Here is a 25298-nt window from a genome sequence, read left to right as displayed (position 1 = left end):
TGGCCTGGCCCGGAATTGAACTTGGGACTCTTCAGTCCGCAGGCTGACGCTCTATCCACTGAGCCAAACCAGCTAGGGCCACATTGTGATTTTTTTATGTTGCAGTAGATATTCTTGTTCTGCTTTGCTGCATTTCATTTCCAAAGGGTCACCTTTTCTCTAAAGACTTTACGATCCCCCGACCCACGTGGAATTGATCACTCTCTCTTTTGATGTCCCTGTTTTACCATGGACACGCTTCTGTTATAGAACCTGTGACATCTTATTAGCCTTACTCATTTACATGCTGTATGCACCCCCCGCCCCCTGTAAGTCCCTTGGGGCCCCAAATCCGATCTTCTTCGTCTCTGTATCTGCAGTTCTAGGCTTATAGTCGGTGCTTACGTCGATGTCCCTTAATACATCAACCCACGCCGGCTTGCTCTTCTCTAAGCAGGGAGTAAAACAAGTCGTTTGTTTTAAATCCTTTCTGTCTCCACCCCTCTGGCCCTAGCTGGAGTCATGTTAGCCCTCGTGGGGGATCTTCAGGCTGTTTCGAACCCCTGCCTGGCTGTGTGGGGTGGGCAGCCTGGAAGTGGGGAGGTCATATTTGGTTCGTGCAGTTCTCATGTGGATGGAAGATCTCATGAGCTTTGGGGTCCTGCCAAAGCCCCCCAACACAGACAGGTCCGCGGAGCTCTCCTGTGGTATACGCACGCTGCCGGCGGAACCCGCAGGACGCCTACACGAAACTCCAGGCCAGGACAAGTCCATTAACACGACAATCAGTTGCTCAGTAAATTTTTACCTTGACTCCTGGGCCCTGTTTCTCCTGTGTCTCTGAGTGACACTCAGTGGCCTTTTTGGTCTTTGATTTGACTTTGCTCCAGATTCGGATTCTGCTTCTCCTCCGGCATCTTGGCTGCTTCATTGCGGATCTCTCTTCAGTTTGGCCCCCAACTCCCCCCCAACCCCAGCTCTCTCTGCTTGCACAGCTTTCAGTATCTTATGCGAAGGTCAGGAGGTGGTGCAGCTGCTCAGCTCATTTCGCTCCCTGTTCCATCTAGAGGGGCAATTGTGCACCTTTATGTGGCCGGGTAGAGAGTTGATCCTCCATTTCTGCTGCTGGTTAAACATGGGGTGTCACCTGAGGCACCCAAAGCACTGGGCTTAGGAAGTCCGCTTCCTAACAGCACTATGTGTGGTATTAAGATGAAGGCAAAATTACTTTGTATAGTTTTCAGGAGTATTGTGCATTCTAATTCATAAAAAAAAGTGTAATTATGAATACGTGTTCTATTTCTGTATGCTCTCATATACATTTGGAGCGTCAACATTAGGTACGTTATTAGTGAATCTGTTGTCCATGTCTTCTTTTTGAAAAAGTATCTTTTCTTATTGATTTCAGAGAGGAAGGGGGAGGGGGAGAGAGAGAGAAACATCAATGATGAGAGAGAATCACTGATAGGCTGCCTCCTGCACGCCCCCTACTGGGGATCAAGCCTGCAACCTGGGCATGTGCCCTCACCGGGAATCAAACAGTGACCTCCTGGTTCATAGGTCGACACTCAGTCACTGAGCCACACCAGCTGGGCCATGTCTTCGTTTTTAATTTTAGATGAGAAGACATGATTTTTCTGTCTTTTGATAACATTAAGGTCAGTAAGAATTTTGAGGAGTTAAACTCAATGGAGGTAGATCTTTTCTATGAGTAGATGACTTTTGATATATCAGGCTTTTTGCCATTTGTTTTAGTGCTTAAAATAAATGTTATTTATAAGCCCACTTACGTTTTGATGTTACTTAATGAGGAATATGCATCATTGATTTGACTAGCTTAAGAGGTCATTTGGAAGTTGCCCGTTAACAAGCTGTAATCTGCTGAGCTCGCAATGACTGTTTAAAATTATCTATTCAGAGCTGATCAATGACAATAATTGTTTCATACCAATCACTTCTGAAAGTTGCTGATTACTTTGAAGGACATGAAATAAAAACTCAATAAATGTTAGCTCTTGTTATTGTTAAAGAAGTATTCGAATGGCTTGATGAAGATGCAAGACATTTTGTTTAGAGGACTGATACCACTGAATTTAAAAAGCCCACGTAAAAAATTTATTTCAGCCCAGCCAGTGTGGCTCAGTGGTTGAGCATCAACCCATGAACCAGGAGGTCACAGTTCGATTCCTCATCAGGACACATGCCCAGGTTGCGGGCTTGATCCCCAGTAGGGAGCATGCAGGAGGCAGCTGATCAGTGACTCACTCTCATCATTGATGTTTCTCTCTCTCCTCCTCCTCCCATCCTTTCTCTGAAATCAATAAAAACATATTTTTTAAAAATGGATTTCAATGAGACCAAATACAATCTTCAAGTCAGTTGGTTATGTAAAACAAAAAAACTTGTTCAGTCGGGGAGTAGAATTGATAGGAATTAGTAAAGCAAATATTTAACCTTTTGGTAGCTAATTTCATACTTAGTGTTTATGAAACAATTATAAATATTTTAAAATAAATTAAATTTTGGCATTATAATATTATGTAAGCAATCTATGACTACAACCTACACTGGCACCTATACATATTGTTATGTTAATGGAAAAACTTCTGATATCATTTATATGCATTATCATCCATCATTCCCTTTATTCTGAGGAACTGTTAATGCTTTCACTAAAAATGTTCACTGGCATATTTTATCTTTCCATTCACTTCAATAGATTCAGAAGCGATGGCGAGGCTATAAGGTTCGGAAATACGGCTTCAATTATTATTATTTCAAGGAATATCTGAGGGCGATTTCAGAGACCAATGATGCAGTTAGGTGAGTAGCATAATCACTAGTCCACTAATGAAAATTGTAGACCAGTTACTCAACAGGTGTTGAGCATACCCATCCTTAGAAATAATTTCTAAAACTCAGTGATAACTTAGGCAGACATGTACTGACAAGATAGAAATGTGATTCTATTTAACTTAAAAACTTATTGTATTATATTTAAATATCCTGTACTCCTGACAGTGCATTAGATTAGATTATGCCTTGGTTCTATGCAGAATCGCTTAGTTTCAATAAAATTGTTTCATTTAAAATGAATTTATCTATATAATGATTCTGTTACCTATGAAGCCTTAAGTATGACAAGCCTCGGGTGTGTTTTCAGAAATATGTGTAATAACAAGGCTTGCCTCTCAAAGCAGAAAATAAAATACCATGGAGCATAAGGAAATGGACCACTGTACTGTCAGGTTTTTTTAAAATATACTTTTATTAATTTCAGAGAGAGGAAGGGAGAGGGAGAGAGAGAGAGAAACATCAATGATGAGAGCTAAACGTCGACTGTCTGCCTCCTGCACACCCCCTATTGGGAATGGAGCCCATAACCTAGGCATGTGCCCTTACCAGGAATCGAACCAAGACCTTCTGGTTCACAGGTTGACACTCAACCACTGAGCCACACCTGCCAAGGCCATTCATTTACTTTTTGAAACATATTACAGTGCTACTCAATATGACCATTTATTGTTACTCAACAAGGAATTTTAGGTTAAAGAGTGGTAGATTTTCCGTGTCGATACATGAAAGACGTGCGGATCCTAAAATTCGGCTGTGTGGTCAATTCACTATACAGGGGAGGTAATGTGTCGGGTGGCCTCCCTCAGTGGGCTGTCCTGATATTCCGTTTACTTTTATTATTGGAACTCAAATGAACTTCCTGATTTATCTATCATGAATCTGAGCAGTTCGGCGGGACAGAGGAAGAGGCGCAGTTCCATTAAGCGCTAACATATCATTGGCTGTCAGGTGAGCCTTGTTATGCTGTCCATCCTCATTTAACTATCCCACAAGATCTCTTAATGAAGTTAAGCCCCAAGTTCACTGCCGTAATTCTGCGGCAAGAGTTTGTGCAATGTAACAATTCATCACTTGTCAGGGAGGCACTTTTAGTTTATACGTTTAATAAGGGCATCCTCGAGCTTGGTTAATTAGAAGTGAACAGTTTGCATATTTACTAAATGCGGAGTGTCATTGCCACCACGGCCTCTTGCCTGCATGAATTATTTCTCTATCTGCCATAAACAGCTGGGTAATTATTACTGCCATAATCAGATAAATTCCCTCTGTAAGGCTTTTCTTACATGGCAGCTCTTTGAACTCATCCAAAGCCGAACAGAATTTATGAACTCCAGCAGCGAGGCCACTTTTTCATACGACCGTGTCCCCATTCCCGATTTCAAGGACACAAGTAGAGCGCCATAGTCTATTGTGAAGCCCGGCCGGTGTGGCTCAGTGGTTGAGCATCCACCCATGAACCAGGAGGTCACAGTTCGATTTCCGGTCAGGGCACATGCCCGGGTTGTGGGCTTGATCCCCAGTGGGGGGTGTGCATGAGGCAGCGGATAGATGATTCTCTCTTGTCATTGATGTTTCTCTCTCTCTCTCCCTTTCTCTCTGAAGTCAATAAAAATATATTTGAATAAAACAAACAAAGAACAGGTGTCTGGTTAATAATACCTGCCCTTACCAGCCTCAGGAGAGTGTTGTGAGGATGGGTTAATGTCTGGGGAAGGGCTTGGAGCTCCTGAAAAAATGTACAATGTGAATACTTGTTGTTATTGTGCCTATTGTTGTACTTAGCATAATGTTATGCTCAATTATTCAATATCATATATGTTATATAAAACTAGAGGCCCGGTACATGAAATTCATGCACTCTGGGGGGTGGTGTAGTCCTCAGCCAGGATTGCAAGAGGGTTCAGGCCAGGCCGAGGGACCCCACTGGTGTACAATAGGGGACGGGGAGGGATGCGGGAGGTTGGCCAGCTGGGAAGGGACTGCGAGAGGGCTCCAGGGTGTGTCTGACCCGTCTCGCTCAGTCCTGAGATCGGCTGGACCCCAGCAGCAAGCTAACCTACCAGTTGGTGTGTTTGCCTCCTGGTAGCCAGTGCACAACATAGTGAGCTGTTGAGAGGCCTTAGCATATCATTAGCATATTACGCTTTGATTGGTCGAATGGCCGTCTGGACACTTAGCATATTAGGCTTTTATTATATAGGGCTTTTACTTCCGTTTAGAGAAACTATCCAGAATAGTAAAAAGAAAATAATTTTACAGTGAAATATGTGCATATTTTCAGAAAGAATACTGAACAAAAGAATTCTCTTCAAGGAAGTTTATTCAAAAGAGCCAGAAGGAGGAAAAAAAAATGATTTTCACGAATGATCTTTTGAATGGAGTCTTATTACTTTTTAAAATCATGCAAAGTAGGCAAATGAAATAATGGAGCAATTGGACGATCAGAGGGAAGTCATGGTATGGTAATTTTATAACATGGACCATTATCATCTCTTTCATTTGTTTCATTCTCAAAATATCTAGTCCGTAGAGCACCAGTTTGCTGGCATCGCCTTGAGAGAGCCCGTCCACCCTTGGCCAGAAAGCCTCATCTCCTGCTCTAACCTGCCTGTTCCCCTCTGAACTGCATCAAAGTCCCAGCCAGACTCAGGAAGCTCTGGGTTTCGGGGGATCTTCAGAGTGGCCCCAAATTGGGACAAAGGCCCTGGGCCTATGTGTCCCCTTCTCACCAGTCATGGGATGCAGGCTGGGGGGATGCGGGGTGGGGCAGCTAGATGCCAGCACTCTTGGCAGTGAGAGGATTGGGTGGTTTGTGGTGCAGGGAGGCATAAATGTGAAAGGATGAGCTCCCCAGCCCGGCCGCCCCTTCATGTAGATCCCATGGTGACTCAGCACGTAGATCCCATGGTGACTCGGCACATAGATCCCATGCTGACTCGGTACTCATTTAACTGAGACAACCGGACAGAAATATAATTGTGCTGTTCAGTGGTTCTGCACACTCACGTAGGGCAGTGAATCAATGAGGAATGCAAGATTGCGTCTTTTCAACAATTGTATGGATTTTGAAAATTCGTGACTTTGTGTTTTGAAATTACCCCGGATTAGTTTTTCCGGCGCTTTCTCGGGTTTCTTGGATTTCTCTTGAGGGCATGCCAGTTCCTTCTGGGGGGATTGTGTGGGTTGCTAGTGTGTTTTCTTTATATCCGGGACACTGGCATTCTTTTTCCTGTCTCTCAGCTTTAGCCTCCCTGGCCGAGCTCCCCAAGCACGCACTCTTTATAGCTTGCATCTCCATAGCCTGAAGATGGACTGTTTGTGCTACGTCTCATAATTTACAGTTTTGATTTTGTGTCAGGTCCTGTGTACTTCTCTGTGTCTTACCTGTTCATGCATGTGTTCATTGTATTGGGCCTTTTTTTCTTTCTTAGGTCAGATCTCTCCATAGTCATTAAATCATTTGTAACGCACAAACTTCTTTGTAGGTATGCCTTTTGTGTGTGTGTGTGTGTGTGTGTGTGTGTGTGTGTGTGTGAGATTGCTCAGAAAATTACCGTATTTCTATTCGGAGGCAAGTAAACTGGATCCATGCATATCTGAGTAATTATCCTGGTAGTGGCAGCTCATTGGTTATTTTAAATTACCTTAAAGACTTATAAGGGGAATGATAGAAGAAATATTTCTTTTTCCCATAATAGAAAGAGTAAAGATGAAAATGAATAATCTATTCAGTTTTCTATGTCACATATGCTTGTTATTTTTTTTTCCTGGTAAAAAAATTCTCATTTATTCATAAGTAACTGCCTAGAAATGTGTACCTTAAGGACAAAGAAAGGTCACCCGTCCCTCTCACTCCTGGTTCTTTGTCAAAAATGGACACAGTTAATGAGGTTTGTTTGCTACAGAACAAACTCCCAGACACAGATAGAGATCCTTTCAATGGAAACAAATTTGTTTGGCTTCACCAGGTTACCCGGCGATTAATAACAGCCCTGAGGTACAGATCAGGCAGGGCACCGGACCCGCTGGCCGGCAAAGCTAAGCGTGCAGCCAGCCCGGCTCTGTGGGCGCGGGAGCCCCCCAAATACCGTGCATAACGGCAAACGGGCTATTTTCTGGCTCCTTCTTTCATATTAATAAGCAATTTTCAAGAGAAGGGTGGCAAAATGAGGGCCATGCCACTCCAAGTAATTCATTTATTTTGCAATTTAATCTTATGTTGAAAAAAAATTGCTCTGCTGCAGGAGTGTAGCCTGGTGATTTTTAAACGTCAGGGTGTTTCATAAGTAACCTTGTCTGAAGCATTGTGTGAGGGGCCCTTAGCAGGAACTCGCCGCAGGAACATTCCCAGGCACTGAGGGAGGAATGAGAGTCTTTTCTTCTTTGGGAATTTCCCCCTCTGCTTTCCGCCTGACACGTTTGAGGTAAAGACCCAGGGTTCACTGAGTATTTTACTGATAGGACCAGACAGGAAGTTACATATCTATTTTTTAAAAAGAATAAAGTCCAATTGCAAAACATGACCTTTATAGGAATAGTTACACTTACTCTTTTAAAATAAAGGATAGCTCTTCACAGAAGTTATTTATTTCTCCGTATTTGATAACATATTCTATTTAGGGGGTTTTTTTTATATAACATATTTTAAAACCTTATTTTTGTTTAAACATCTTAGAAGCACACACATAAATGATTTAGAAAGTTTTATTAATTTAATGGAATTTATTATACGTAGTCATGAACTCGTTCACATAATTTAGCTTTTATTCTGATTATATAATTGGACAAAATGTCAACTTTTCAAGTGCATTATAGAAGAAATAGAGGATAATATATATATTTAATGATATTCATATTATTTGAACTGTAAGTGGAAACTGTTAACAGAAATAAAGTTATAATAAATTAAGCATATGTATAAAATTAGCCCAGTTAGTATACAAGATAAATGAGTAGAGATTTCTAAATAGAAAATTAAAATTTAAAGGAACTCAGTAGATCACATCTTTTCTTGGGATATTTAAGTATGTCCAAAATAGTTCATCTTCACCCAAAGAAATTAATATAGTAATTCACTCACTTTGCATTTGATACAGTTCCTCAACGATTGGATTCATTGTAAGATACAGCTATTTGATTTTTAAAATGTAACCACTGAACAGTCGCTTTATTTTTATTTATTTCTATTTTTTCTTTTTGGAACAATCCCTCCAAATGCCTTTTAAAGGTTGCAGGGACCCAGCCAGAGCGAGCAGGAGAGACAGGGCCCCAAACCCGACTTTGATTGTCATTCGTGAGAAAATGAAACGCTAAGCGGACTGTTCGCACCCCGGGGTAAGCGCGCACTGTTTTGCTGCAGGGAGGCCCTGGACGAGTTCGCAGACATGAGAGAGAGAGAAGAGAAGAAGGCCGACCTCGAGAGGGAGGAGAAGAAGAGAGATTACGCAGCCCGAAAGATGCATTACCTGCTCAGCACAAAGCAGGTTGGTCTACCTGTCCCCTGACAGCTCGTGCGCCGCCGGGGCCCTGGCTGACAGAGACAAACTAGCAGCCTGGATGGGACATGACTGGGTGAAAGATACCACAAAGACACGACTTCCAGTTCAATTCCGTGCCGCTGGGTGGGTGCTCGCAGGCGTCCGGCTCGCCTGTGACAGCGGCTTCCTAGCAGCGGCTGCTGGGATGCAGGCGGGAAGGCCCGGGTAGCCGTGTGGTCTCATGTCAGGATCCCCCAGGGCGTAGCCTCGCTTTCCAAACCCATGGGGAGCAGCTCACTGTGGTGCTGTGAATTGACCAAGAACTGGCACGTTATTCAGCTGGCAGAGCATTCAGGTTTCTTGCACCTTTTCCAAATCCTGGTGCAAGTTTTCAGGGGCAGCTTTTTTTTTTTTTTTTAAATATATTTTATTGATTTTTTACAGAGAGGAAGGGAGAGAGATAGTGAGTTAGAAACATCGATGAGAGAGAAACATCGATCAGCTGCCTCCTGCACATCTCCTACTGGGGATGTGCCTGCAACCCAGGTACATGCCCTTGACTGGAATCGAACCTGGGACCCTTCAGTCCGCAGGCCGACGCTCTATCCACTGAGCCAAACTGGTTTCGGCAAGGGGCAGCTTTTAACAGAAGTCCTTCGACAGTTCCATCTTCGCAGAGAAAAATACGTGTGGAATTTGGAATACTTAGACATTTCTTTTCTTTTTATATATATATACTTTCATTGATTTCAGAGGGGAAGGAAGAGGGAGAGAGAGAGAAACATCAATGATGAGAGAGAACCATTAACAGGCTACCTCCTGCGCGCCCCCTACTGGGGATCGAGCCCCAAACCTGGGCACGTGCCCGGACGGGGAATCCAACTTTGACCTCCTGGTTCATAGTTTGATGCTCAACTTCTGAGCCATGCTGGCCGGGCTCCTGTCAGTTTTTACTGTCAACTCATGTAGGTATTTGAAAGGTTACTGAATAAATATGGAAGTGTAAATAATTTTTCTGAGGCATATCAGAATAAGAAATGTTTTATTAACCTGCTTAAGAGGATAATTGTAATAACATTTTAGCAAGGAGAGAAACACTATTTGATTGAAAGTAATTTAGAAATGATTTTAATCTAGTTGATAGAAAACTGTTAAACTTTCATAGTTTCAATATAGTTTAACTAAGATGAGTAGAAACAAAACATTAATTCAGACAAATAACGCTTCAGAAAAGATGGATATTTTTGTAAGCTAAAATTGTATTTGTAAATTCAGACACAGAAAATAAATGGAATCAAGTGTTATTTAATATATCGATCATTTTGGACAATTATGATGACATACTGACATACTCATATTAATAGCACAGTTTTAAAGTCAGTTTTAAGCTCATTTTCAGTACAAATCCAATGTATATTTTAGAGGTTCTAAAATCTAATTTTTACTGATATTAATTATCTCATCTTTATGCAAGCAAATATGTTAGCACAAATAGAAATTACACAACTAAATAACTAATATTACAATGAGTGAATTGATAGACCCCCTCCGGCTTTTATTAATTAAAAAGTTCAAGTCATATTAAAGCACCTTTTGTATATGTTTATTTCAATCAGAAAGCTGAATGTGGTAACTTATTTGCATAAATAATCAATCACGATTTACTAGTAGTAATAAGGTTAATTTGTTGCTACAGACATAACAGGATTAGTCAATTATATTTCCTACAAAATGCTATTTGTTATGCACCCCATCACCTGTAAAACAGGATTGGGTTTCGCACCCTTATTAAATGAACACATCAAAAAGTCTTTGTCCGTGTAAAAGTTCTATGAAAAGAAAGCTACTTTTAGTTGATTTGAATAAGTAAAATGCAGACATTGCCTCCATTTGGAAGTTTAATTTATCTTTCTGCAAAGATTGATTATTTAATAAAGTTATTTATTTTGATTCAGTAACCAGTCAAACTAAATCTAACACATACAGGACATATTCCCTTTGAAGAAAATCTCATTTGCAGATTTGTTTTATTCCAAATAAACTGACTTTCATTCCCTTGTCCTTGTTCTTGGTAATAAATTATGTTGTCTGCGCCACCTACTGGTGGACCCAGGCCAAGGCCCTTTGTTGGGCTCCTGAGAAGATGCTGCCTCTAAAATGTTGCACGAATTTTTTAAAGAGCCTCCTGGAGAGATCAGCAAAGTGGCAGATGCAAACGTGAGACTCGAGGTCAAGTCACAAAGTTAGTATTTAGAAATACAGGCCACCACACAGAATTACACACATTTGCAATGGTCCTGATTTGTGAAAATAATACCGTCTTTATTTCAATCTGCTGATAATAGAGGATAAATTAATACAAAATAGATTAATTCCGTATATTCTAACCATGCATATTTTATTTTAGTTATAGCATTTAATAGTTTATGTATATTTTAGTTAAAACTAAAATGGAAATCTATGCATTTAATTAAAATTTGTACACGTATTTTGTGGACATAATTTTCATGTTACCCCTTAATATAACAGGTTTTCAATGCTTCCCCGTTAGTGAGTAGTAGAAATTTTCATATGGACACTGAGAAAGCAATTTTCAGTATTTCTGATTCTTTAAAGGGTTAATATATTGATTAAACTTTATTTTGAATTACTTAATTTTTCTTGAGAGAAACAAATGGTTTCAGCTGCTCTTTACAAATTCCTATCACATCTATATGGAAGGAAAAATCTTAAATATAAAAGATATACTTGATATGCCCAAAATTAGTTGGTAGTCTGCTGATATGGACAGCATGTCTATAAGACAACTAGAGGTCCGGTGCATGAAATTTGTGCACTAAAGGTGGGGGGGGAGGGGTCTCTCTGCCCAGCCTAAGCCCTCTCATAGTCCAGGAGCCCTCAGGGAATATCTGACTGATGGCTTAGGCCCAATTCCTGGGGATAGCGGGCCTAAGCCGGCAGTTGGACATCCTTAGCACTGCTGCGTAGGTGGGAGAGGCTCCTGCCACCGCTGCTGCCCTTGTCAGCCATGAGCCCAGCTTCTGGCTGAGTGGCGCTGCTCCTGTGTGGAGCATCTGCCCCCTGGTGGTCAGTGTGTGTCATAGCAATGGTCGTTCCACTGTTCCGTTGATTTGCATATTAGCCTTTTATTATATAGGATTCTTGTAGGGTGGGAAAAGGTATAAGTTACGAACTATAGTACGTCTTCCAAAGCATGGATTGCTTTCAACTCAATCTTCCCAGTATTGTAAGTGGAGTGATTCCATGCCTTACATATAGTAAGAATACAATGTGTGATTGCTCATGTTTAATTTGAGGTGATAACGTCACAGAAGAACGGCAGCCTTTCCGTGTGCACCTGCCTGTGTGTGTGTGTGTGTGTGTGTGTGTGTGTGTGTGTGTGGTATATTTGGAAAGTATCTTTGGAGAGCCTTTTCATGAGAGATTTGCCTCAGGCAATGACATCTCACAGCCATGGCTGGGGACTCAGTGTGATGTTAAAACATAATGACTCTCCAGAGTATAATCTTTAGGCGTCTTGATCCTTCTCACCAAACCACATCCTTGACTTTAGAACATTCATTTGGTTCCTTCCCAGTTTGTAAGTTGGACCATTCCTCTCTCTAAGTTCAGAGGAAGTTGATTTAAAAAAAAAGAAGGAAAAGATAGATACATGGAGATCAAAAGTATTAGTTTTATTAGTAATGAAGTCTGGGTTGGAAATGTACATCTGAAACAATAATGAACTTGCTTCCAATTAAATCTACCTCTCAGGCATAGGCAGAGCAGGAAGACCAAGTCTGCCCTTGCGAATCTCAGCGCCATGTGGGAGCAAAGGATGTTTATTTCCCTGGGTCAGAAATCTATATATATATATATAAAAGCTTAATATGCTAAGTGTCCAACGGATCGGTCAACCGCTAGACCCGTCACTATGATGCGCACTGACCACCAGGGGGCAGACGCTCCAACCGGTAGGTTAGCTTGCTGCTGGGATCTGGCCGATGGAGACTGGCGAAACGGGCCAGACACACCCTGGAGCCAGCCTCCCGCGGTCCCTCCCCGGCCTCTAAGATATTTCTTCTAATTAATTTCCTTTCAATGTGCGTGAATTCGGGCACCGAGCCTCTAGTAACTAAATAAGCATGGACCCAGAAGAGGTGGCACAGCATGTGAAGGCCTTAAAGTTGTAGGTTTAACCAGGCAGAAGGAGACCTTACCCATTAAGTCAGGAATAAAGTAAGTGTAGTATGTATGGATGTACATTGGTAGGGAAGGTTGGAAGGTTGAAGTAACTAATGTTTAAGAACCTCGTCACTCTGGTTGGTCTTCTAAAATAATCCTGAGAGGAATCAGCGAAGGAGGGTCTTTAGTGGCGCTGGGGCCGGGCTGGTCTGGAGTCCACAGCATGCATTGTCCCCAGTCTGCCTGGCTGCATGACTGATGCCAGCAGGAACCAGCAGCCTGGGCTCGGAGGTGCAGAAGAAGAATAGTAACAACAGCTAACGCTTATTGAGTGCTCCCTGAGAGCCAAGTATCATCCAACTGCTTTACATGAATTGCCTCCCTTCATCCTCACATACTGCCCTGGAAGTGGACTGTTCTTATCCCCAGCGGATGGGGGAGGCACAAAGAGATGAGCCCAAGGTCAATGTTAGTGTCGGTGGTCTAGTTCCAGAGCCCACATTCACAGGGGCTCCAGGATACTACCTTTTAACACGGTGGCATTGATTCAGTACTAACTTCGTGTTAGGCACCATTCAGAGTATTAAGTCTTTATCAGCCTGTTGATTGGAAACATCAACAATCTGCCTGGCCGGCGTGGCTCCGTGGATGAGCGTCCACCCATGAACCCAGAGGTCATGGTTCGATTCCCGGTCAGGGCACATGCCTATGTTTTGGGCTCCATCCCCAGTGTGGGGCGTGCAGGAGGCGGCCGATCCATGAGTCTCTCTCATCCTTGATGTTTCTATCTCTCTCCCTCTCCCTTCCTCTCTGAAATCAATAAAAATATATTTAAAAAAGAAAGAAAGAAAGAAAACAAGGGACTTCCATCCAGTTCTTGGAGGGAATCATGGATACAGTGAGTGACATCTGTACATACAGAGGTGAAGGGACTGATCAGAGGGGAAGGTTTCCCAGAGAGTCTCATGGGCAGTGTTTCTCAGAAAATCCTCCCACATGCAAATATGGCTGGAGGGAAATCCTGAGTGAAAATTTAAAAAAGAGACAGCGATTCTTTCTGTCCCGATATCGGAGAGTCCTCGGCAACTGCCTTGTTCTGGAAGCCTGGAGCCAGCCCCACGCCCCTTCCCCCTCACGCTCAGGGAGTTGCCATGTCACCGTCTGCCACCAGGACAGACCCTGCTGCTGCGGAGGTCACCTGTCACCTCCTAATTACCATCCAGCGCTGCCTGCGGTCCCCACGCTGCCCCACCTCTCCCCAGCCCCCGACACCGCTGACCTCCCCTGTGAAGCCGTCTTCTCCGGGGCCTGCGGCTCCTCCCTCCTGTTTGCTGTTAGAGTGCCCTTCAGGGTCCTCTGCCCCCACTGATTTCTACACCGGCACGCCTCGCTTTTGTTGCACTCCGTGGATACTGTGCCTGCCTTCCTTCCTCCCTTTCTCTCTCTCTCTCTCTCTCTCTCTCTCTCTCTCTCTCTCTCTCTCTTTCTTCTACACAGGCACACCTTGCTTTTGTTGCACTTCGTGGATACTGTGTTTTCCTTTCTTTCGTCCTTTTTTTATATATTTTTAAATACATTTTTATTGATTTCAGAGAGGAAGGGAGAGAGAGAGATAGAAACATCAATGATGAGAGAGAATCATTGATCGGCTGCCTCCTGCACGCCCCACACTGGGGATCAAGCCCACAACCTGGCCATGTGCCCTTGACCAGAATGCAACCTGGGACCCTTCAGCCCACAGGCTGACACTCTACCCACTGAGCCAAACAGGCTAGGGCAAGGTGGGCACCTCTGTTACGACCATGATGAGAGGACATTTACAGCGAGCGGGAAATGTTATGTTGGTCACAGAATCATTCTCCTCATCCCCCCTCCCCACTCCAGAGAAGCGCATGATGGGCTGACGGCGCTGTATTCATCCCTGTACACACCTTAGACCCGGCAAAGCCTTTCTAAGTTAGTAGATGCTCAATATTATTGAATTGAATTAGTTACATAGAAAATGGTGTCTTATTTAAATTTTAATTGGCATTTTGTAAGAATATTTTAATATCTGATAAAAATGGTAAAGATATCAACATGGTTTCTAAAAATCACTTATTAACCTAAAGAAGCCAGCTGCATCTGGCATCTACATATAACGTGACCCCTCTAGAATTTGACCCTAACCACTTAAAAAGTATATATATTTAAAAACAACCTTTATTATTATTGATTAAGAAATCAATTTTTTCCCATTGATTTTTAAGAGAGAGTGGAAGGGAGGGGGACAGACAGAGAGAGAGAAACATGGATGTGAGAGAGACACATGGATTGGTTGCCTCCCACACCAAGGTACCTGCCCTTGTCCTGAATCAAACCCAGGACCCTCCAGTCCGCAGGCTGAAGCTCTATCCACTGAGCCAAATCAGCTAGGGCAACAATTATATTGTGTAACTGAAGCAAAAGAAGAGAATAAGCATTTGTAGCCAGTCATTGTTCTTAAATTTTAATTCTTGTTTTACACAGGTAAGTTCCATAGCATGTACCTTCTTGTGACTCCCTAAGGCAGGGGACCTCAAACTATGGCCCGCGGGCCACAATGCAAATACAAATATTGTATTTGTTCCCGTTTTGTTTTTTTACTTCAAAATAAGATATGTGCAGTGTGCATAGGAATTTGTTCATAGTTTTTTTTAAACTATAGTCCGGCCCTCCAAGGGTCTGAGGGACAGTGAACTGGCCCCCTATTTAAAAAGTTTGAGGACCCCTGCCCTAAGGTTTCCCTGAAATTCCCATCCTTCCTGGGGAGCTCTGTCTGAGGGTTAGCAGGACTATTGTCTGAAATGCAGGTGGAAGCATAAGGGCTCCGGCTGAGAAATGACCATGTTTCCTCTTAGTTCTCAGCAAGAGTAATTGAATGGAGAATATCTTACTAAACACTGGGCTGTGGCAGTGTATTAACACTCCGACTGTCTCCTAACAGCAGGGCAATTATTTGCTGAGTGGGGTTTTTATAAATCCCCTGGCACTCCGGTGCCCTGGTAATTATGATGAAGTGCACTGGTCAGCGTCCACTCAGCAGGCCCTGCCCCGCACATATTTCATTCACACTCGCTGGCCCACTGTTCCTCTCCCAGTTAGCAGAGATCTTTACTCCACTTCTGTGCTCACGCAGTGTCTTATTTCCTCAACACATTTTTTTAAATTGATTTCACAGAGAGGAAAGGAGAGGGGGCAAGATAGAAACATCAATGATGAGAGAGAATTACTGATCGGCTGCCACCTGCATGCCCCACACTGGGGATTGAACCTACAACCCAGGCGAACCGAGACCTCCTGGTTCATAGGTCACAGCTCAACCACTGAGCCACACCAGCCAGGCTCAACGCATTTTTTTTAAATGAAAACTTAGGACCCAAATATAGTTACGGGTCCCGGGTTCAAATCTGGTCAAGGGCACATGCCCAGGTTACGGACTTGATCCCCAGTGTGGGGCGTGCAGGAGGCAGCCGATCAATGATTCTCTCTCATCACTGATGTTTCTATCTCTCTCTCCCTCTCCCTTTCTCTCTGAAATCAATAAAAATATATTTTAAAATATATAGAAAGAAAGGAAAATATAGCCCTCCTTTTAAACTGCTTCTCTCTCGCAGTATTCACAAATTCTGAATTGTGGAGCTAGCAAATGCTTTCTAATTTGGTTCCGTTTTTGTGGCCATCGGTGACTCCACTTCGCTGTGCTCCTGCCGTCTGCAGAAGTAAGAACCGAATGCTCCCAGAATAGCAGTGACTTTGAAATCATGAGGAATTAGGTTTTCTCAGACGGCGACACATGAAATGGAAGCCCTCATAAACGCGCTTTGGGAGTTTGAGGCACACACAGCCCTATTTCAGGTTCTTTTTTATTTTACAGAAACTTGTGTTAAGAGTAAGCCTCCATAATAAAAAGAAGGGGGGAAATTAGACATAGCTTCCCCCAGGCAATTACAAAATAAAGGTCAGCCTTGGAAACGAAACTGATCAGAAAGACATTCTCTGTGAAATAAAAAAAAAAACACAGTAGATGCTCCATATACAAAAAGGATGTCCATTCGTTTTCAAATCAATTGCGTTTTTTGGTGTGTGTTTTTTAAGTACTTTCCCATGTAATACTCAAGGAGCAGCATAAAATCCGGAAAGAAAAGAGCCGACTGATAGATTGTTAGAAACACGGAATAGTTCAAAATATGAATGTAACGCTAAGGGTGACTGGGTAACAAATGGCACGTTAGCTCGCTGCTCAGCCCGGCGTAATTAATATTCTAGGTCATGCTTAAGTCCCCATGATGGAGGGTCTGAAGGGAGGAATTCAAGAAAAATATATATCTATTATATAACTCATTGCCTTCTTTCCCCCCCACCCCCCCCCCCTTTTGACGAGTCAGAATCAGAGCCTTTAAAAAAAAACCAGCGCTTTCACAGCTCATTTGCCGTCTTCACCGCTGGGCCCCCAGTCGCAGCCCGGGCCTGATGCAGGGAGGTCAGCAGGAGGCAGTTAGCCGAGTCCTCTCCTGAGAACCCCTGGGTCTTATTGAGCTGAATGTTAGCATGACAGTACTGCAAATAACTCAGTTGTAGGCTGTTTTTTTTTTTAAAGAAAAACACAGTTAGCAGAGATTTCCCCATAGTGCTGGTCACTCTAGAAAATGATTGCAGAGAATGAAGTCCCACAAGCGAGCGTGGCAGCCGCCCTTCCGGGCTGTGAAAAATGTGGAGGCTGAGAAATAGGTCCTAGTCCCTGAGGACGAACTTGGTCCTTGGTGGCCCCCAGGAATATTTTTAGAAACTCACAACAAGCCGGTGAGTCACAGGTGGCTCACAAATGATGAACTAGAGCCACCAGGACAAGAGTAAGTTCACGTCGTTTGATTTACTGCAAGAAGAATCATTAAATGGATCCTTTCTCCACCTAACCGAGTAGGGTATTTGCTGTAGGGGTCGTGGGAGGGCCAGACTGTGTTCATTGACATTTTTAGCATTAACTGAATTTCTGAAATAGAGCGTTAACTTAATTTCTAAAATATGCACTTAATTTCTAGACTATTAACTTAATTTCTAAAATGGATCCTTTCTCAAGCTCACCGAGTAGGGTATTTGCTGTAGGGATTGCGGGAGGGCCGGACGGTGTCCATTGATGGCCTTAGCAAATGCATTAACTTAATTTCTAAAATATCGACAGCCGGGAGATTTTAAATGAGACATTTTCAATTCAATTAAACTGTATTTTCTATCTATATTTGATTTAAATTTCAAGGAGAACCCACAGTAGGAGGGCTCCATGGAGGTTGCCGAGTACCTTTTCAGGAAGCTATCAGGCCTGCGGTCCATTTGCATTTCCCATCGAGCCCCTGTGTACATGGGCATGCAAATTTGGGGGTGGGGGATCAGAGGAGATTTCTAATGGGGGTGACGTGAATAGCTGGCGGCAGTTACCCAGGTAGACAGACATTGTAAAGCATAAATTATCATCTGGAAATGATATACTAACAGACTTCCTTTAATTAGATTATCATGGAACAGAATGGCATTTTCTTCTGTCTCTGTCATAGACTTACGTAGGTTGAATTCTATTGTATGTCAGAGTCGTCTTTTTAATGTAACACTTATTGTTTTCTTTCTCATTACAATTGATACATTCTCATGGTAGAAAATCACCCCGAAAAGATGTTAAAAATTACCATCCACTTAAAAGTTACTGTCCACTGAAAGCTATTTTGAATATATATGTATACCTATTTTCTTTTATTAAGATCATTTCACTATCTGTTTACGTATCCACCTTGTTCTATAGTCAGTGTTATAGGGAGCAAATGTTAACTGGTGTATACAGTTGCCTGTGACATTTTCAACACTGTTCTTTCTTAAACAAATAAATTGTATGGGGGGTGGGGGGAGTCGCAAAGAAGAGCTGGTTCAAAACATTTTAAAAATATTTAAATATATTTACATTAAGTTGGTTTTATCTGGTAAGATTCAGTCCCGGATTATAACATAGGAAAAGTTGAGTGGGAGGTGATTCGAGTTAGTTCTAATTTCTAGATCGCAATGCGCTCGACAACTAATTGAAAGATGAAAAGGTTATAGTCTATAACTTCTTAGAAAGAAGTTGATAGGATGTTGAAATAAACCTTAAATATTTTACTAAGAATGTGGCTTTGGAAAACAGTAGTGAGGCAGAGGCCTCGTGGGCATGTCTGCGTGATGCATTGTTATTCCGGAGAGGCATCTAGCCTCATCTTAAAGTATATTTTTATTGATTTCAGAGAGGAAGGGAGAGGGAGAGAGAGAGAAAGACATCAATGATGAGAGAGAATCATGGATCAGCTGCCTCCTGCACACCCCCTACTGAGGCTCAAGCCCACAATCCTGGCATGTGCCCTGACCAGGAATCAGAATCAAACTGTGACCTCCTGGTTCATAGGTTGTGTCTCAATCACTGAGCCACGTCAGCCAGGCCAGCCTCATTTTTAGTGTCTACTATGAGACAAGCACTCTGCTATGCTCTGGGGATGCAAAAATACCCAGCACAGAGTCCCGGCACGCCAGCTGCTGGCCTGGGGAAGATGGACACACAGAAAGGTAACCCTGGGACAGGCCACGGAATCCAGCCGGAGCCGGTGGTATTAGATGCAGGTTAACACTGATTTGAGTGTTGGGCTGAAAGTAGAACGTTTTCAAGGCTAGGTCTTCAAAGACAACTACCCTAACTAATCCTAATACCTTGGAACTGCTGATTCCATGAGGGAAATATAGCAACCAGAAATATTTATGGATATGAGAGAAAAGCACATTTTCAGGGAAAAGAGAGAGAGGGTCAATGGATCCATGTTTTACGTTAACCTGGAGCGCACACAGAGCCAACAAGCCAGTCACACTGTCCTCTAAAGTGTGACTTGTCCTTATGAATATGCATGCGCGTATATGAAAAGGTATCCAAGTACGGTTCTGAACTCAAACACCATTGAATTTCCAGAAGAATGGGCATCTGCTAAACTCGCATTGAACACTTGTCATCCATACATCTGCTGACCCTCTGTTGCATAGCAGGTGCTGTGCTAAGAAAGCCCTGACTCTTTTGACACAGTGTGACAAGGTCATTGATGAATAGCAAGGGTACTGTGACATTACGGAAGTAGAGCTCCGAACCACATGAATTCAAAATAGAGGATGTTATTTTGAATGTATTATATACATATTCACCTGTACATCCACTTTATTATTATTTTATCCACTTTGATTCTATATATAATATATCTACATATATATAGTGATTATTATATATATATCCACTGTAAATATATATATATATATATATATATATATATATATATATATATATATCCACTTGGGTTATTTTAAAGAACTTAAAATAACTGCCATTATGTAACGAATCATCATTCAAACAGTCAAATGTTTACTGCGTACATACTTTGTCATTATTATTTTTGTTGTTGTCAATCCTCGCCCGAGGATATTTTTTCCACTGATTTTTAGGGAGAGTGGAAGAGAAAGGGGAAGACAGAGAGAAACATTGATGTGAGAGAAACACATCGATATGGTTGCCTCCTGCACGAGCCCTGACCAGGGCCCAGGCTGGGGAGGAGCCCGCAACCAAGGTACATGCCCTTGACTGGAATTGAACCTGGGACCCTTTGGTCCGCAGGCCGACGCTCTATCCACTGAGCCAAACCAGTTAGGCTTGAGTACATACTTTGTACCTGAAACTGGCGCAAGCCTTGTGTATTTGGGTTTGTCTGAGTGAATGTGTGGCTATAGATATGGGTCCATATACACACTCATAGTTAGGTAATGGTTAGATACAAAAAGAATGACTTAAGGTGCTTCTGTTATTTTTTTTTCATAAATACAATGATATAAAATGTACCTTGTGTGACAGGTCGAAACCATAGCTCAGTGGTTTTTTGCATATTTTGTCTTCAGAATCGCACGATTCTAAAAGGCTGGCCGGTCTGGCGTGGGGACGGAGCGTGGGTTTTTTTTGATCTTCCCTGGTAAATCTGAAATTCGCCTCCGGAAGTCGTTTCATATAGTCCTTACATGTGTGAAAAATGTGACAGTGCAACTTGATCTTCCTTTTACTTCCCGTGAAAATTAAAGACCCAAATCAAACTTCTGTCTGCTTTCCTAGATCCCAGGCGTATACAACTCGCCATTCAGAAAGGATCCCGACCCGCGGGAACTACGGCTGCAGAAGGCAAAGCCTTTAACGCCTCAGAGACACAAAGCCAAGCAGAAGCGGCCCCACAGCCTCAGCAGCTGGCTGGCCTGCACCAGCACCCGGTCCTTCCCTCGCTCCCACACCCTGCCGCCCATCGACCGGAAGCAGTGCCAGGTACTCCTGGGCCCCCTGTGAGAATCCTTCCCACGATCGTGTGCTTTGCTGGTTTGTTAAAAAGTGACTGTTGTGTTGTCTTTTTGACCATAAAAAAGAATTATTTTTTTTTATAGGACCTAACGTTAAGAAATCTAAAGTATGTTTAAAACATATACCAAGGAAGCAATCAAAGATTTCTCTGGTATTGAACTGTGTAATGTTTTGAATGGGAAGTTAACACAGAGGATTTTTGGTGAAGATCTAGCCTTTTGTGTGAAAATATTGTTTTTTTTGCTTTTTTAAAAATGTTTTTTTTTATTGATTTCAGAGAGGGAGAGAGAAACATCAATGATGAGAATCATTGATTGGCTGCCTCCTGCACCCCCTTACTGGGGACTGAGCCAGCAACCCAGGCATGTGCCTTGACCAGGAATCGAACTGTGACCTCCGGGTTTATAGGTAGATGCTCAACCACTGAGCCATGCCAGCCAGACTGAAAATATTGTTATAAATAGTATTCATTATAACCTGTTGTTGCTAGAAAGGTCATATGTGTTATCAAATATATTTAATTTAACCTGTCCTTTGATGACCCATACCTTTACATATAATCTTTACATATAACTGTAAACATAATTTAGATTTGAATACTTTTAAGAGTACTAGTATATGAGTTGGGGAATGAGAGAGGGCCCGAAACAGTGCAAGACTCCAGTAGAGTCACTGTGGCCTGGGATAGAGGTAAAGCGTGGAGTGGGATGTGTTGGGTGACCGTCCTGAACATCCCAGAGAGCAATGGTTCTGTCATCCCCACCAACACTTAAACTGGGAATACTGCCGCCACCAGGCAGCATCAGCCCAGAACTGGGTTTATTTTGGTTCACACACCAAGCTCCCAGAGCTCCTGCCTATGGGTTCTGTGCGCAGGCGTGCCTCTGTTTACCTCTCTCTGTATAAAAAATTACTCCAGCCCAGCCAGGTGGTTCAGTGGTTGAGCGTTGACCTATGAATCAGGAGGCCGTGGTTCGATTCCCGGTCAGGGCACATGCCTGGGTTATGGGCTCGATCCCCAGTCGTGGGTGTGCAGGAGGCAGCCAATCAATGATTCTCTCTCATCATTGATGTTTCTATCTCTCTCTCGCTCTTCCTTCCTCTCTGAAATCAATAAAAATATATTAAAAAATATATATACATCAAATATATAGTAAATAAAATATATAAAGGTACATAAATATATTAGTAATCTATAATAATAAAAGCGTAATATGCTAACTAAACCAGAAGTCCTTCCGAAGGACCTTTCGGACGAAGCTGGGGCTGCAAGGGAAGCCGAGGTCCTGCATGCCTGCCAGGGGCCAGAGAGAAGCCCAGGTTCCGGTTGCCAGGGGGAAGCCGGTGATGGCAGCTGGGAGAAGGAAGGCCTACTTTTGCATGAATTTCATGCATTGGGCCTCTAGTTATATATAATAAATTAAAGTTCATAATAAAAGATATATATAAACATATATATCAAATGGGGATGTATATGTTATATATATTATATGGTGTGTGTATATATATATATATGTATACACACACATATGTACATATGTATATATATTAATAGTGAACTTGGAATCATGTTACTGTATCTTTAAAAAATAAAGTTCCAATAAAAATTCATTAACTCCTTTCCAATATAGCAATCCTCCTGTCCAGCTGTGAAAAGTACTAGATGATACTTATTTGCCATTTGTGTTATTTACGGTCCATGACTTTTATGGTAACTGGTTCCTATTATTGGTTTCTATTAATGTAAAACATAAGTGAACAGAAATGAGGCGTGAATCATTTCTTTTTATTAGCCCACTGTCTTCCCTCAGCGCCGGCAGGAACTCCAGCTGTGGCCCGTTAGGGATAACCTAGTTAAGGAAGGATAAGGGATCGGACTAGAAATCTTGGTCCCCTTTCCATCACTTCTCTCCTGCACAAGGGTGACAAAAAGAGAAAACAATATGTACTTAATGCCACAGCAAAATCCCGAGCCACCTCTGACTTGTACTGTGCATTATGTGATGCTAATTCATCAGACAACCAGTGGATTCCCATAACTGGTATATAAGTATCTACTAATTTAAAGGCAGGATATGTGGTGAATCACTTTTTCCAGCTGTGGCTTCTGGACTGGGCTGTGCATTTGTGTGATTGCATGGTTGCTATTGTGTCAAAGAATTTTAAATAAAGAACACAAGAAAGAATAAAATAGAAGATTTGACATTCACCTAAAAGCCTTATTTTAGTGAAAAAACAATTGTATCCTTTTTCTATTGGTAGCAGTGTTCTTTGAAAGCTAAGCTCAGAATTGTTTCTACTATTTTTACTCAAAAAGGGAAAGGATTCTTTTCAAATTATGTTCAACGAAACATGGTTTTTAAAATTTGAAAGTAGAGCAACTATAACTATAGATTTACCAGTTTTAGCATAAAAACTCTTTTGATGCGCAGAAAATTAATGTAACGCATTTTCAATATCATCACTTGTACTAGTGTGGACATTTCTTGAAGATGCAATATTGTGTCATGTATTTTTTAATTCAGAGAATAACGAGTTGTAACTTAGGCCCGGCCGGCGTGGCTCAGTGGTTGAGCGTCAACCTATGAACCAGGAGGTCTCAGTTCGATTCCCGGTCAGGGCACATGCCGGGTTGTGGGCTCGGCCCCCAGTGTGGGGCGTGCAGGAGGCAGCCCATCCACAATTCTCTCTCATCATTGATGTTGCTGTCTTTCTCTCCCTTCCTCTCTGAAATCAATAAAAATCTATTTTAAAAAATTGATTTGCTAAACTTGCTGTGCTTTGTAGGCATTCGGTAGCCTCGATCATCAATAACACGGTAAAGGAATCCTCCGTAATGAAACATCCTGTCTTGCCAGGGGCCCTTTCGTGACGTCAGTGACGTATTGAAGCAGCGCTACAAGCCCTTGGAGCCAACGTTGCGGGTGGCGGAGCCAATCGATACGTTAAAAGAAGCCAGAAGTGAATTCAGAAGATTGGAATTGTCAAGGAACGTTCAGGAGAACATGTGAGTCCTTAGCTTAAAAAAAGCAGCTATCCCGTGTTTGGGGCCTGAAGGTATCCACCATTTCCCATTTCTGATATTGCAGAGAATCTTTTATTTGTGAGAACAGGTCAGGTCCCCGTGACCTCTCTCACAGCAACCATTTTCGACGACGTGCAAATGTTTTCGATAGGACAGTATTGATGAGGATGTTGACTGCCTATGTGTAATCAATTGTCGAATTGGATCAGGGGCCCACCCTACCCTCATCTCAACTTATTATTTCTGCAATGACCGTATTTCCAAATGAGGTCACAGTCTTCAACATGTTCTTCAAGATAAGCGTAGGAAGAGGGGATGGTACTATTTGACACAGAGAGTGGATCGCAGAGGATTTCTTTGAGAAGTCGCTTCAAAGCTTTGTTTGTTTGTTCTTGATCCTGAAGAAGCTCATCCCACTTTCTCTTGTCTCTTGAAGAAATGGTTTTCCTCATTTCTAGGCCTGCGTTCATAAAGCCAGGATATTACATCAGCAATTAGTAAATAACTGACAAGTAACTTTTATGAGAAGCCCTGGCATTTATTAAATAAGTTTTTATTTATTTCTGAGAGAGGAAGGGAGAGGGAGAGAGAGATAGAAACATCAATGATGAGAGAGAGTCATTGATCAGCTGCCTCCTGCACGCCCCCTTCTGGGGATCGAGCCCTCAACCCAAGCATGTGCCCTGACCAGGAATGGAACCGTGACCTCCTGGCTCATGGGTTGACGCTCAACCACTGAGCCACAGTGGCTGGGCAACACTGGCATTTACTGATCCAGCAACTGTGTGCATGTCAGAGATAGTCCTAGGCTCCGGGACGTAGCACCAAGGCAAACAGAGGTTCTATTCTCATGGATGTCTGTGCTTCTAGCTTGAACCGAACCAGGAAACCTAATGCAATTCTGAGCAAGCGTTGTCATAGGAGAGCTCCAGAAAAACGGTCAAGCGTGTGTCAAAGACCATCAGTGCCATGACTTTTATTTTTTAATGTAGAGTTTGCTCTGGTTTGGGGCGATCTGGATTTTGGTAGAGAAAAGAAAAGATAAAAGCAGGTGGTTCGTTTAAAAACTAAAAAAACATGTTGGCAGGAAAAGTTCACAGAACAACAGGACCAGTTTGACAGAAACTAATTTTTACATGAGAGGCAGTGGCCGAGGACCTGAGGGTTTATCGGTAGATAATGGAGATTTATTTAAGGCTTTTGAGTAAGAGGATGCTGTAAAAAGAATATGAATTTGTTGATTGTGAGATAGATGTCCTTAAGAAGAAATACGCTGGAAGAAAGGAAACCCAGTAGGAGAATATTGCAATCATTTTGGTGACAGGTAGTGGGATGGAACTAAGCTGATGGCAGGATTCAGTATTCCACT

General features: G+C 42.4%; 1 protein-coding gene across 1 annotated transcript in view; it reads left to right on the top strand.

Moving 5' to 3' along the window:
* SPATA17 (spermatogenesis associated 17) overlaps nt 1-25298 on the top strand; it is a 64977-nt gene that overhangs the window by 11506 nt on the left and 28173 nt on the right. Inside the window, 4 exon segments of the mRNA XM_006094329.3 lie at nt 2699-2802; nt 8195-8318; nt 20668-20871; nt 23763-23911. Of these exon segments, the coding sequence (XP_006094391.2) occupies nt 2699-2802; nt 8195-8318; nt 20668-20871; nt 23763-23911 (581 nt within the window).

Source organism: Myotis lucifugus, unplaced genomic scaffold (assembly GCF_000147115.1).
Source record: "Myotis lucifugus unplaced genomic scaffold, Myoluc2.0 scaffold_133, whole genome shotgun sequence".
Lineage (NCBI taxonomy): Eukaryota > Metazoa > Chordata > Mammalia > Chiroptera > Vespertilionidae > Myotis > Myotis lucifugus.
The sequence above is the reverse complement of the archived record's forward strand: the minus strand, read 5'-3'. Positions and strand labels throughout refer to the sequence as shown.